The sequence below is a fragment of the Pipistrellus kuhlii genome, unplaced genomic scaffold (genome assembly GCF_014108245.1).
Source record: "Pipistrellus kuhlii isolate mPipKuh1 unplaced genomic scaffold, mPipKuh1.p scaffold_m20_p_9, whole genome shotgun sequence".
NCBI classification, from domain to species: Eukaryota; Metazoa; Chordata; class Mammalia; order Chiroptera; family Vespertilionidae; genus Pipistrellus; species Pipistrellus kuhlii.
Genome location: NW_023425595.1, coordinates 14,058,268 through 14,072,956, shown reverse-complemented (window position 1 = coordinate 14,072,956; position 14,689 = coordinate 14,058,268). Strand labels below are relative to the sequence as shown.

The 14,689-nt window shown below is 39.8% G+C and overlaps 1 protein-coding gene across 1 annotated transcript in view; it reads right to left on the bottom strand.

Annotated features, from left to right (window-relative positions):
- DCDC1 (doublecortin domain containing 1) overlaps window positions 1-14,689 on the bottom strand; it is a 274,158-nt gene that overhangs the window by 30,521 nt on the left and 228,948 nt on the right. Inside the window, exons 25-28 of the mRNA XM_045577759.1 lie at window positions 13,559-13,717; window positions 12,184-12,384; window positions 6,780-6,873; window positions 1,492-1,659 (exon numbers count right to left, since the gene is read on the bottom strand). Of these exons, the coding sequence (XP_045433715.1) occupies window positions 1,492-1,659; window positions 6,780-6,873; window positions 12,184-12,384; window positions 13,559-13,717 (622 nt within the window). The remainder of the gene's footprint in view (window positions 1-1,491; window positions 1,660-6,779; window positions 6,874-12,183; window positions 12,385-13,558; window positions 13,718-14,689) is intronic.

The window sequence follows — 14,689 nt, the reverse complement described above, 5'->3', positions numbered from 1 at the left end:
ACCAATTTATACATCTGATATTTGGCCATTAGACAATGTAGCTGATTATTTGCAATGATAGCCACGATAAAACTATCTGGACTAAAACCAACCAACCATAAGAAGAATTTTGTAGAAGAACTTGGAAAATATAATTAAGAACAGGGCATTTGAGGAATTATTGTTAATGTTTTAGATGTGATAATGGCATAAAGATTATGTAAGAAAATGTTCAAATTTTTCAGAGGTGTATCCTTACATTTGAGGTGAAGTTATATATCATGTCTGGGGGGTTGTAAATGTTTCTAAACCCTGATAAGAGTTGAATTTTGATAAGATACCTGAAAATTCATTGTCTCAACTTTGAATATGCATGAAAATTTCCATGATAACATTTTAAACTACCTTCACATAGTCTCTCTAATTAGCTTTGTTCCTCACAAGGTTGAAAGTTAAGTACAGTCAGAGTTAGTATCACCACCCTCAATATACTAGTACATAAGATAAAATGAAAGTTCAGAGAGGAAAGTTTTCATACAAGGATATCTAAGTAGCACAGAGCAGAAATGAGATATAAAACTGTGACTTCTGATTCCAAGCTCTTGGCTGTTCTGCTTTTTCCATTCTGTTCAACTACTCCTTTAAGTACATAGAGCTATCTCAATTCAAAGTCAACATTGACATCATACTTTCAAATATGTCATTCTCAAATTTCACTATGAATTTTTCTGTTAGCACATCTGATTTCCATTTTTTCTACAAGTTACTGGAAGGCGGAAAATTAAATATCCCCTTTCGGGTAGAAATGAATTAATATTACATACAGAAAGAATCATTTAGATAGAAAAGCATGGGGTTCATGATGAATTGTGTGCCAATTCATTCATTAGCAAGAATCTATAATAATAAAAGGGTAATATGCTAATTAGACCAGATGTTCTTCCGGATGATTTTCTGGATAAAGCCGAGCTTCGAGGGAAGCCTGGGTCCTGGGTGCCAGAAGAAAGCCAGTGCCAGCAGCTGGGGGAAGGAAGGCCTACTCTTGCATTAATTTCATGCATCAGGCCTCTAGTATTTCTATAAAGTGAAACTTCTTACCCAATAATTTATTATCCTGAGGAAATGAAGGAAAAAAAAAAAAGCTTGATTCTTTATTTTCCACTTTTCAAAGTAATGAATTGGTTTCATAGCATCATTTAGTTGTGACCAATGAGTTGTTGCTACTGTTCCTTAATATTAGTATGGATTTAAATATATCTCATGTATGTCAGTTCACTGCACTAATTAGCATACTGATGCTTAAATGGTTCATCTTTTGGTAGTGGGAGCCTTTCTAAGTTGACTTGTTTCATTTTAAGTCTGACAGTATATCTGCTAGCAGGTATGAGTTCGTAGACAAAATAGGAAGAGGTATAGGAGACAGCACAGTCAAAACCAGAGAGATGCAAAATGGCATGGTACATCTCTCATTCAGTGGAGCTAGAGAATGATAAGTGAAGAAGCAGCACTTACTGGTTGATCAATGTTTTCTTCAACTACAGAGGATGTACAAATTCCAGCATAATTTGCGGCTGTGATTTCCTTATCCAGTGCAGTGCTGTGGAAGGCTGTAAAAGTTTTCTTATTTTCAATGTAATTCCACTTTTGATTGGAAGTCCCATTGTTATAGGGCTTATATTTCTAAAAAAAAAAAAAGAAAAAAAAGAAAAGAAAAGACAAAATCTGGAGTCAAATGGAAGTGTATATGATTTGGCTATGGCAGCCATAGTTTTCATTGCATAAATTCAGAAAGTACAGATAATTACTTTTTGCTATGTAGTTGTAACTACATATTTGATTATTATATAACTGCATATCTGATATTTGATTATTATAATCTCTTTCTCTCTCTCTCTTTCTATATATATATATATGTAAATAAATAGATGAATATGCAAATTATCCAGGACACTACCACCATGACATTCACAGGGTGGGTGGGACTCTGGGTCTAGTGAGATTTCGTCCTGCCCAGGAAGACTCCCCCACACCTCGCAGCCCAATCCCAATGCTGACCTGGGGTTTACTAAACTTTACTGGAGCTGCTCCCCAGACCCCCACCTCCTGCCTCAGGACTGCACTGCCTGCAGCATGGCACCCCGGCAGCCTCCAGACAGGTGGGTAGTCAGGGAAAACCGAGTCGGGTGGGGGCTGCAGAAAGCCACGAAGGGGCGGGGTGGCCAGAGCCAAGTTCCCGGGAATCTGAGAAGAGTGCCTGACAGGAGCCCAGACTGCAAAGAAAGAAGAGGAAGCAGCCAGGGACAGCTCTTCTAATCCTCCTACACAGACATCCTACCCCAGCCCCCGCAACCCAGGGGGATGAGGAGGCTGACCAGATGGATGGGAAGAAGACTTAGCCTTGGGGGTAGCTGCAGCCGGAACATCTGACTCCCAATCTCTTTCCTGCCCACCCCCCCACCACCAGGGGTGCCTACAACAATAGCATGCTGGCAACGATCCATCAGTGGACCCTGGGACCCACTGCTGCCAGGCCCCCTCTGCTGGGGATGGGCATGCTTCTCCTTCCTACAACTCCAGACCTAGGTGGAGGCATGCCTGAGTGGCCCCCAGGGTCAGAGCCATCCCCTCTGACAGCAACACTGCCTTCTTCACAGGGGAAGTCTACTGAACCTCACCAGGGGCATGGCTAAACCCACCTTCCTAGCCCACCTGGCTCCACCCTAGCTTGGCCCCTGCCCTGCTCCAGGAGATTGGAGCTCCTTCCTGAGCACATACAGCTACAATTTAAAGAATGGCACCAAGTGGCGGGGGGTTGATAGTTACTCCCCCTTCGGCCTTGCTGCCCCCTAGCACTCCCTTACAGGCCCCCCCCCCCCCCACCAGTGCCTCCATTGCCTCACAGCTGCTGGCCAGAGCCTGCCCTTCCAAGGCCTGTGGAGCCCTCTGCAAAGCTTCAATAGCTACAGTCCCAGGAAACAATCATGCTCTCCTCCTCCAATCAGCAGCCACTACCATGGCTTACAAATAACAATCCCTTCCCATGTAGACATCACTTACTTGAAACATTTTTAGGTTTATTAGCTCAGAACCTTCTCCTGACAACCCAATGAGGTAGGCGGATAAGAGATTACAATTCCCGTGGTATATGCACATGTATTCAGAAATGAAGCTCAGAGAGGAAGTGTCAAGCCCAGTGGTTCCCAAGGTGTAGTACATGCCCCACAGGGAGGCAATTTGATTTTAAGTGGGAGCAATTTGAGAATGAGTTAACAGTGAATTTTTTGCATTTCTTATGGTTTCTAGGTAGCCTCATCTACAACATATATTATGTAATAAAAGGTTAATATGCAAATGACCAAATGGTAGGATGACTGGTCACTATAATGCACACTGACCACCAGAGGGCAGCCACTCAATGCAGGAGTTGCCCCCTGATGGTCAGTGTGCTCTCACAGGGGGAGCGCTGCTCAGCCAGAAGCTGGGCTAATGGCTGGTGAGCACAGCAGCAGTAGTGGGAGCCTCTCCCAACACCCTGGCAATGCTAAGGCAGTCTGACTGATGGCTTAGGCCCATTAAACCATCAGTCAGACATCCCCCTAGGACTCCCAGACTGTGAGAGGGCACAGGCCAGGCTGAGGGACCCCCCCAAATGCATAAATTTTGTGCAACAGACCTCTAGTGTGTGTGTGTATATATATATATATATATATATATATATATATATATATATATATACACACACACACACACACATATATATATATACCTGGTGGTCAGTGCACATCATAGCTACTGGTCAGATGGTCACTTAGCCTTATATATATATATATAAGTAAAAACAAAAACAAACCTAATGTAGTTATCAAATTGTATATATTTTGTGATCCTATTTTTATAAGTTAAAAAATGCATATTTATAAATATACTAGTGCCCTAGTGCACAGATTTGTGCACATTGAAAGGAAATTAATTAGAAGGTGGCCAGCGGGGCGGGACTGGGCAAGACGGGCAGGACACACCGTGGAGCCAATCTCCCATGGTCCCTCCCCAGCTGACTGCACCTGGGTCAGTGTGCTCTCACAGGGGGAGCGCTGCTCAGCCAGAAGCTGGGCTAATGGCTGGCCAGAGCCTGCCCTTCCAAGGCCTGTGGACCCGTCTGCAAAGCTTCAATAGCTACAGTCCCATATATACATATATATATATATATATATATATATATATATATATATATATATATATATATACACACACACACACACACACACACACACACACACACACACATATATATATATATATATATATATATATATAAAAGGCTAAGTGACCATCTGACCAGTAGCTATGATGTGCACTGACCACCAGGGGGCAGATGTTCAACACAGGAGCTGCCAAGCTGCAGTGACTTGGCAGAAGCAGTTCTCAGATGACACACCCTGGAACCAGCAAGGAGGAGCCCAGTTCTGAAGTGCATCACCAGAGAACCACCCTCTTGCAATCTGGGATCCCTCAGGGGATATTGGAGAGCCAGTTTTGGCCTGATCTCTGCAGGCCAGACCGAGGGACCCCACCTGCCTGAGGGACCCCACTCATTCGGCAGATGCTCTTTTAACTGTGACACCACCCCAGGTGCAGTCAGCTGGGGAGGGACCATGGGAGATTGGCTCCACGGTGTGTCCTGCCCGTCTTGCCCAGTCCCGCCCCGCTGGCCACCTTCTAATTAATTTCCTTTCAATGTGCACAAATCTGTGCACTAGGGCACTAGTATATTTATAAATATGCATTTTTTAACTTATAAAAATAGGATCACAAAATATATACAATTTGATAACTGCATTAGGTTTGTTTTTGTTTTTACTTAACAATATTCCACGAATCTTTTTTTTTTTTTTTTTTTAACATTTTTAAGGATATATACTATTTACTTTTAGGGATATTTTATTTTACCAGTCTCTAAAAATTAAACATGTAGATTCTCAAGTTTTCCTTACTATAAGCAAAAAATAAAAATAAAAATTTTCAGATAAATCTTTGTGTAAATCTAAAACTTCTTTAGAACAAACTTCTCAAAGAGATTTGTAAATAAAAGAACACAACTTTTAAATATTGAACTTTATCACAGCCAATAATTTCCAGAAAGTTACTGTAGTTACAAGTCCACCAATAGTATAAGAAATGGCCTGTTTTTCTCACACTCTTGCCAAAACATCTTCAACTTAATACCTTGATGATATTTTAATTTACATTTCACTGGTCATCAAGAAGGATTTTTTAAAATTTGAATACACTCAGCTTTGTATGTATTGGAAATAGCATACTTATTCAAATTATATAACTTGGTTCAGGCATAAGTAAAGAAATAAGTTATTTCAATTTAAGAGAAATTAAACCAGATTAGTTCCAACTAAACATATGACACATGGAGGAACTTTATAATGAATAACACTTACTTTATCAAGGAGATATTGATAGTAAAGAGGAAAATAAATGAACCTTAAGAATTTATTTAATAGGTCAATTAATAGAGCATCTCTCAGAGGTATGAGAACAAAGACTATATTTCAAGGAACAGGGAGGGGGAGCCTAGTAAGATTAACCTAACATGCCTCATTGTTATTTATTTACTTGAACTTTAATATTTTCTCATAAACTGATTGCTTCAAGAAATAAAAATGAAACACCAGCAGCAATCACAAAAAATCTTGAAAGCTAATACAAATTATCTTGGCATCAAACTCATTTCTTATAAAATGGAAACCTTAATGGAAACATCCATATCTATAATTTTATGAAACTGATTAAGGTACTAAATTTGCATCTGCATGAGGTTTTTATCTCGCTGGCTGTCAAAGAGGCACCTGACAGGGAAGAATGTGATGCTATATATATATATACTGTGTCTCTTAGAACAAATTTTAAGCCCATATTTATCACCAGGATAGAAGACTTAATTAAGCTTTGATATTTGTCCAGATTGCTTTGTCCCAATTTTGGATTCATTGCTGTTAAAAAAAACCATGGGATAAAATAAATGTTACTTGGAGACAATATAACTCTGCTCACCAAAAAGAAGGTAAAGACTGTGGAGGAATCAGAAAATAAATTCAGAGCAGAGAGGCGCCTAAACTTTCTCCCCTCCTACCAAGAAAAACGCACATAGACACATATTTATTTAGGAGTGTCTTTGATTACAAATAAGTGAGGACGACATACAAACATAAAAGGAAAGAGCTGCCCAGGTGTTTGCTTAAAACTTAAATGAAGCCAGACTTCTTTAGAGTCTCCAAATTTGCTGCTATAAATATCTGCAAAAAGTATGTTAAAAGTATAATTAGAATTAACACTATTGAGCTCACATCCTTCAGGAAGAGCTTTCTGACCATGTTCTTTCACTCTAGTTGCCACTGAACTTAAAACGTGTGGTGCATCTAGCAGCCATTCATTCCACTGACTGTACCCACCACTAAGACCGCAAGCCATGTGAATGCTGCTGGGACAGTTGCTCATGCTTGCCATTGGAATTGATTTAAGTAGAAAGCATAGCTCCTGACATACAGCAAGCCACAACCACCATCTGTTGGATTAAACTAAATTAAGAGCTACATGAACATGTTCAATTTGAAATCTAAGCAGAAGGTTGTAAATATTTTAACAATAGCATTCAAGATAGGATTCTGTGACATCCAATTTCTTTCTCCACAACAAGGACGCATAGAGCTTTACTTGCATTTAACTAAATAAAGGGCCATGATTGTGTGTGTGTGTGTGTGTGTGTGTGTGTGTGTGTGTGTGTGTCTTACCTGAAGAATAACTGGATAGCTGCAGGCTTTATTCCCCGTCTTGGCCATAGACACTGCCAGCACAAGCTCTGTGTTCCTCACCAGGTGAAAGGTCCTTGGGAAAACAGGATTAGGCACATTACACAGCAGCATGACCAGCTTAGAGTTCCCTCTGTGCCACTTATTAGTGTGTTACTTCTTGCCTCCATAATGGATGTGAATTCTGTTTTACATCCATTTTGCAGCAGGCATGATGTTAAGGGCTCTCACGGAAAGTGCTGGAAGGGCCCTGCAGGAGGAAGGGGCTCCTCTTTCTGGCTGTGTATGGCATCCCTAATTGGGAGTGGGATATCCAGTGATGCTCTTCCCCAACCAGGTGCCCAGAATGCATGGGCCTTCGGCACCTTCACAGCCCTGACTTGGCCTCCTGATCGCCTGCTTGAGGCTCTCCTGACACAGATCCTGCATGCCCCAGGCCTTCTGCCACGCCAGCACCCCCACTCTCTTTATATGCCCATGTGCCTGGGAACCAGTTACACCCCCATTTATGTTCCAGAGGGCTGACTGTTGCTTGCCCAGCAGCCAAAGACAAAGTCTGGCCAGGCAAAGCAGCGCCTTTCTTTGCCATCCAGTGGGCTGCAACATTCCTTTCCAATGGGTTTTGAACTCTAGCCTTGGGGAGGGGCCGAAGTCCAAGTCTGTTCTTTCTTGGGGGCCGAAGTCCAAGTCTGTTCTTTCTTGCATACTCTTCCTCAGCCTTACAGTATCATATAGAATGTGTATTTGTTTAAATATCTGATAATTACTCTTTTATCATTGTTTAAAAATAATGTCTGTTAAACTTCTTCTGTTTAAATCACTGTACGTTTTCTGCCTCCAGATTGTACCCAGACTGCTATACTCTCCTCCCCCATTTAGTTGCTATGGGAGGGAGGCAGTGTATTGGCGTGGGAGCCACAATGCCTTAGTTTGAGTCCTGGATCCACCTGTCAGTAGCTCTACAGCTCTGCTTAACAACTCTGCCTCAGTATGCTCATCAGTAAAATGAGGTAATACCTGATCATATGATTATGGGAATTAAATGAGTTAATGCATATGAAATGCGCTGAATGTTGTCTGTTGCCTAATACTCATATTAGTGATTATTACTAATGGTTGTGATTTTTAAAAAAGATTTCCCTCGTTTTTTTTTCTAAAGGAGCTTTTCCCTAAAAATCCACGATATGTGGTGAATGTTTTTATGTAATCTTATTGGAGCTAACATAAGGCCCCCTCGATTGGAAAACAAAATGAAAAATATTGAGCTAAAACCTTCAAATTCTTTTCCTTGCATCACTTAAAAGCAAAAATAAACTGAACATTTTAGGCTCTTGTCTGTATGGAAAGAGCCAATTCTTTCCCTCTGTCAACATAGTTACATTACAGACCAATAGCGGCACTCCTGCTGTGGAAAATACAACTCCTCCTGAACATAAAACTTAATGATGTGGGAGTAGAGAAGGGATCTATTATAAAAGTAATATATTTTTCAAGATTGAAAAAGTTCCAGATATCTAATTTAAATCTCTGAACATAGAACCATATATTCTTGCTGTAAAAATATATGAAGTACTGAAGACTATAGTAAAATTATAACACAATTTTAAACATTACTCTGACTTCTATAAGATAATCACCATTAATCTTACAATGTATTCCCTCCTCCTATTGTTAATGAAGTATCATTTTAAATCCAAAGTGGATATTCCTTTTTTTTCAAATACCTTCTTAGCGTTTATGAAGATGGTGAACAAGGCAAGGGAGCTGATATTCTATATTCTCTTTTCTGCAGCCTCAGCATGTTGAGGACTTTGCACCTTGCATTTTTATTGGCATTCAATAGTATGTGAACGAATGAATGAGTATATATTTCTGCAGTAACCTATTGTGATGCCAAGATTAGTTAGCTAGCTATCTCTGTGTTTTGCTGACTAGAATGACTAGAATAGATATAGCAGCTTCCTCAGGCTTCAGTGCCCTGCTCAGCCATCGTGGAGTTGGTTTTTCTTTTTTTCCTTTTTGAACAATGTAGCTAACTGGTGCTAGCCCACAGCAGGAATGCTTATATTCTGCAGGAAGCCTGAGCTTATAGAACTCTACACAAAACCCCCTGCATGCCAAAGAGCAAGGTGAGAAATTACTCTGTGTCCTAGCAATATCCAGCCCAATACCACTGTCTCTTACATTAACCCATGCTAGGAACACATGCAAGACACTTAATCTCCCTAGGCCTCAGTTTACCTAGTTTTGGAATCAAGTGACTAAGACTAGAAAAGATTACTTTGAGCTCCATATTCAATGATGCTGAATTTCCCCCTCTATAATCTTGAGTGTGACGAGGGAATTTTCATCCCTGAGGATTTCTTCATATTTTTTTTTTCATATTTCCCTTTAGAAACCAAATGATTAGCTAGATACCCCCATAGATGAAAATGGGAGGAAGATGCCAGATTATCTCAAAAGTTGATCTGGACCTTCTTCTGTGGGGCTGAAAACCAAGCTACTGAGACATTAGCAATTTCCTATGCCTTTCAGTGTCCCCTTGCTCACTTCTTGCCCTTCCAGCTGAAATGATGTGTTATCCCATCAAGGCCTGAATAAAAGGACTAAAAGTAAACAATTCTTGGCACAGTGATCCCCTTAGGACCTTCCATGATGTTGGCAGTGAGATACTCTGTCTGCGCTCTATTATTCCAAATACTGAAAGGGCAGTTGCCTCCCTAAACATAAACTTATTGCCTGGACAAAATAAGGAGGATCAAAAGACAGTGGTTCATATAAACGAATTTTCTACAGGTTCTGCTATACAGTGCAATCCTAAGTTCTCCAGGCCTCCCCAGGTAATCAGAACTGATGGGTTTCAATACCCAATTAGGCCGGGGGAGGGCTTGGGGTGGGGGTGGGGGGGCAAACCCACACAGCCAGATGCCAAGGGGAAATGTGAAAGAAAGAATTACTCTCACTTGGCAGACACACTTGTGCCATAGGACATATATATTCCTCTAAATTAGGGGTGTTGAACTCAATCAGAGAAGGGGCCAAAATCTAAAATCCAGCCTAAATCGCGGGCCGAATGGTTTACTGAACAGTCATAAACTGTCATTGTGATGGAAACGCAGCAGAGTGCAGTGATGACAGCGCGGTGTGGGCCACATTGCAAGGCCTGGCAGGACGGATTTGGCCCGCGGGCCTTGTGTTTGACACATGTGCTCTAAATCGTGCCCACAATTAATCATCCAGACTTCTGTAAAACCTCTGTCCAAATGTTTGTGGAGTTTGTGCTCATGAGCAAATCCTGCTTCACAACACCTCCTCCTCACTCCACCTCTTCTGGAGTTTCCCACCAGAGATCAGTCAATAAATACCACCATTTCCCACCAATGGCCCCTCTCTTCTATGGCTTGACAATGGGGAGGCCTCCAAAAGACCGAGATGCAGAGTGTTTTGGAAAGTGGAAGGAGATTGGGAGAGGCTATTCTCTTTCATGTTACATGTGGCTGGCTAAATTTTCCAAAGCAGTGCAGATCATAGTCCAATGTTTTAGAGTTTTAGGCAAACTTCTCTCTTATTTTCACTCAAATAGCCATGCCCTCCTCCTACTCTCTCTACAGCAATGGGGATGAAAAATGAAACCAGTGCCAGACACTCAGGAGGACCCAGAAACAGCCCTCTCTTCCAATGAACAAGTGTTTCTGACTTAAACTCATCATGCTTGGCTTTCTCTTCTCTTGGGTCACATTTCCCATGTGTGTTCACCCTAGTTCCTCAGCCATGCTTGAATTCCAACTGAGGCTCAAGCAGGACCTGTACTATAATACAAAAAGCCAAGTCTGTAAGATGCATTGCTGAATTCTAAAAACATAGAGATGGGGTAGTACCAACTCTGTAGGGGCAGGGATATTTATTGTTTTGTTCTTAACCCTAAAACACTGCCCCATGAACATTCTTTACAGCTGAATGAATGCATTCTGGTCTCATAAAGCAAGCCACTCACAGGGTCAAAAACCTGCTTCTTAGCTTCCCATTGCAAAGACAGCTTAGCTAGGCTAGGATGAATGGGGCCAAGGAAAACACTCACCAGGTCCATCTACATGTTGGCTTTTCAGCTTTCTGTAAAACAAGCCCAGCAAGTCTCCCTTGCTGGCAGTTTTGCTCATCTCAGACAGTGAGCAGATGAAGGCTAGCCCCTTTTCCAGCACATGCTGGGCCCTCTGCTGCCCCCTGCTGAAGTTTATGCAATCTCTGTCAAAGCAGCAATTCCTAAGCCTTTTGCATCACACACCTTTTGAGAATCCAATGAAAATCACAGTTCCTTTCCAGAAAAAAACAACTGTATTGCAGAGATACACAAACACAAATTTTATATGGCACTTCAAAAGACTGAAGAGGCCCCTGGAGACCCACCATAAAACACTAATGGTAGAACCTGAAGCAAACCAATCTAAAAACCAAGGAGTTATTTTCTTTCTTGTTAAGGAAATGTTCAAACATGCACACAAAAAACAGAGAGAAATGTTGAAGAAACCACCATGGACCCAACAGTAAACAACATTCTGCCACTCTTGTTTCATTCATTCCCTCCCAACTTTAAACATTTTTGCTTTTGCTGGAATATTTTAAAGTAAATCTGAGATAGCTCTTAATTTTATCTGATATATATATATATATATATATATATATATATATATATATATATATATATATATATTCATTCCAGTGATCTGGGTTTTCTTCCTTTTTTTTTTTTAAATAACCATTATAATACCCAATACAATTAACAATACTTCCTTCATATTATATTATTTGGTGCCCAGACTGCTTTGAATTTCCTTTGATTGTCTTAGCAATAACTGTCTGATAGTGGTTGGCTTGAATATGGATCCAAACAAGAGTCACCCATCAGATTGGCTTAATATATTTGTATAGGTAAGAATTAGTTTTCACTGTGTCATATCAGTTGACTATTTGATAGAAGGACGGGAGGGGAGGCATGTATATGGGGAGCTGCAGGAGCTAGAGTTATGAAAAGCAAATTTTAAAAAATGAGGTCTTTTTGAATTCTTACTTTATTCCTTCAAATCATAAAAATAAAACTAGGTGAGAGTCCAGTTTTCTCTTGATCTCAAAGGCCAGTTAAAACTATGAACCCAGTAGGTCAGATTTCATGTTTCTTCTCTGAATCAATAGCAAATAAGTTGTGTGTAGACTACTGAACATTTACATTTGCTCTCATTCTCTTTCTCTTCCTTGAATAGGATAAAAATGTATTGGCTATGTTAAACAGAAAATCCAAAGCCCTCAAATATACATGAGCCTGCTCTGTGGGGACCATGCAAATCTCCCACTCACTTGTTGCTATATTGACCCCTAAATATAATGCGTTCACCTGCTGCCTTCCTTGTGCATCCAGCGTTGATGACTGTCATTGGCTTTTTTCTCCACCAAAACCACCTCCATGCCTGAACGCAGGTCTGGACCTCGCACCCCCAGGACTAGCTGAGGAGCTGCATGGCTTATGATTTGCCCATCTTTGTATTCAAACTGCTGGTGGCAGAGCTTCTGCAATTTACTCCACTTTGGAGAATGGCTGAGATAAAGAAAATCCCATTATGTGCAGAAAAGTACCTCGTGCCCTTGATGTGCTGGAGATGGCAGGTTCTGTGGGCAGGAGACCCGCTGTGAACCAAATTCACTTACAATGGTGAGCCATTACCCTTGGGACAGCAGCGATGCTATTTGCACTATAACGGTGATGTACAAAGTAGAATTCTGAGTTTATTTAGTAACAGAAATAAATGTTTATCCGAGAGAATATGAGAAGCTAATCAGAACAACAACAACAACAAAAAAACATTCAGATGAAGAGATAATTTAGTTAAAGTGGAAAAAGAAGTTAGAAAAAGAAGGCATGTAGAATCAAAACAGAGAAAAATAAAGGAGTTCTGTTTAAACCATGAGTGTTTCTATCCTCTATCTAGACTCCTGGCAAATAGAACATTATTCTCCAAGTTTTTCAATTTTCCCTAACAATTCGTACTCATAACAACTCAATATAAAATAAAATAATAATATGCAAATAAGTTAATTTAAAGTAATCTCTTACTAAGACTCTTAAGGGATTAAGTAAGCTTATTAAACATACTAAGCATCACAATGCACCGGCAATTAAATTAATTTATAAACACCTATTAAAACTAATAGATGTTTATATTAATAGACTAATATAAACATATATTAGTTTATAGTGCATAGACTAATGCTAAATGTTTAAGTGCCAAGACTATTTAATACATATAACCTGCTATAATGTTAAGTAAATGTCTAAAGATGATAGATTGCTGTCATTTCACTGGGCACTGATCAGAAAGTAATAAAATTTAAAAAAGAAGAAGTTGCATTTTACTAATTTCTTAAAGACATCAGGGCATCTTACATGTTAATACATAAGTTCATTCACATATTTATTCAACAAATATATAAGCTCTGTGCTAATTTCTCAGGAGGCAAAGATGGATGAGTTTTAACAGAAAAGACACACCAGTGAAAATAAATTGTATTATTTAGCTAAAGTGTAAAGGACCTTCCTTCCTATCAGTACTTGCAAATACTTCAGTTAAAAACACAAGGAAGACAAAAATGTATACGTTGATGTAAATAGCAGCTAACAGTAATATAAATCCTTAGGAATATTCTTGCCCCAAAGTGAGAAAAATCTAAGATCAGCTAGAAAACTCTATAAGGAATCCACTGAAACTTTTTACCTGTATTCTCTCTGTGGTTCCACATTTTCCAAGATCTCTTCCTGCATTTTCTTTGGAAAATGGTCGCCCTCGTCAGAGATATGAGAAGGTTTCTGCCATGCATATTTGAAAGGCGTGTGACGTGCCTTCATTCGGAGATGGGCTTTTGCATGTGAATCTCTATCGAGGTTTATAAACAAACACAAGTCTAAGAATTTGGATTCATACTCCCAGAATTTTCTCTGAGGTGCATTCTGATCGTACCCTGAAGGATACTGACAGATCTGTAAATCAGATTTCCATAGGGATGCCTAACATTGCAAATCCATATCCTACTAATACATAATTTACATATTTTAATATAAAATTGCAAATAAAATTCCTTTATCACATAATGAACAGCATTCATCTTTGTTAGGTTTACTCGGAAAAAAATAGGCCATGTATTATATTTCAAAAATTATAAGACTAAGACTATCGGGTCTAGTAATAATTAATGTCGTTTTTAAACATTTGTTTAAAATCTTGCTTGGCGTTGACTTGTATTGACATAACCTTCAAACATGTGGTATCTACAGAACGTGTGAAGTGCAATTAACAAGTTTTGTTTGAAAAAGTTTGTGTTTGGTTTGGTTTTTGTTGCAAAACTAGGGCTAAGAAGATGGCGGATGAAGAGCATATTCGGCACTGCATGCTTTACGAGTTCCAATTAGGAAGAAAAGCAAGTGAGGCTGCAAAAAACATCTGTAGTGCTCTTGGTCAAGATGCAGTTAGTGCCGGAAAATGCCAGCGTTGGTTTGAGAAATTTCGCAAGGGAAATTTTTCGTTAGATGACAAGAGTGATCGAGGCCGTGTGTCCAATTTTGATCAAGAAGCTCTTCAAGCTCTTTTGGTGCAAAATCCTCAAATTACCCAACAAGAGCTTGCGACAACTTTAAATTGTTCACAGAAAACAATTTCCAATCAATTGCGTGCACTTGGCAAAGTCCAAAAGTTCGAAAAATGGGTTCCTCATGAGTTGACCGACAACAACCGTAATCAAAGAGTCACAATTTGCAGTTGGCTCCTCTCTCGTCAAAACCGTTTGCCGTTTTTAGAGCAAATTGTTACTAGAGATGAAGAATGGGTGCTGTATGTTAATTTGAAAAGGCG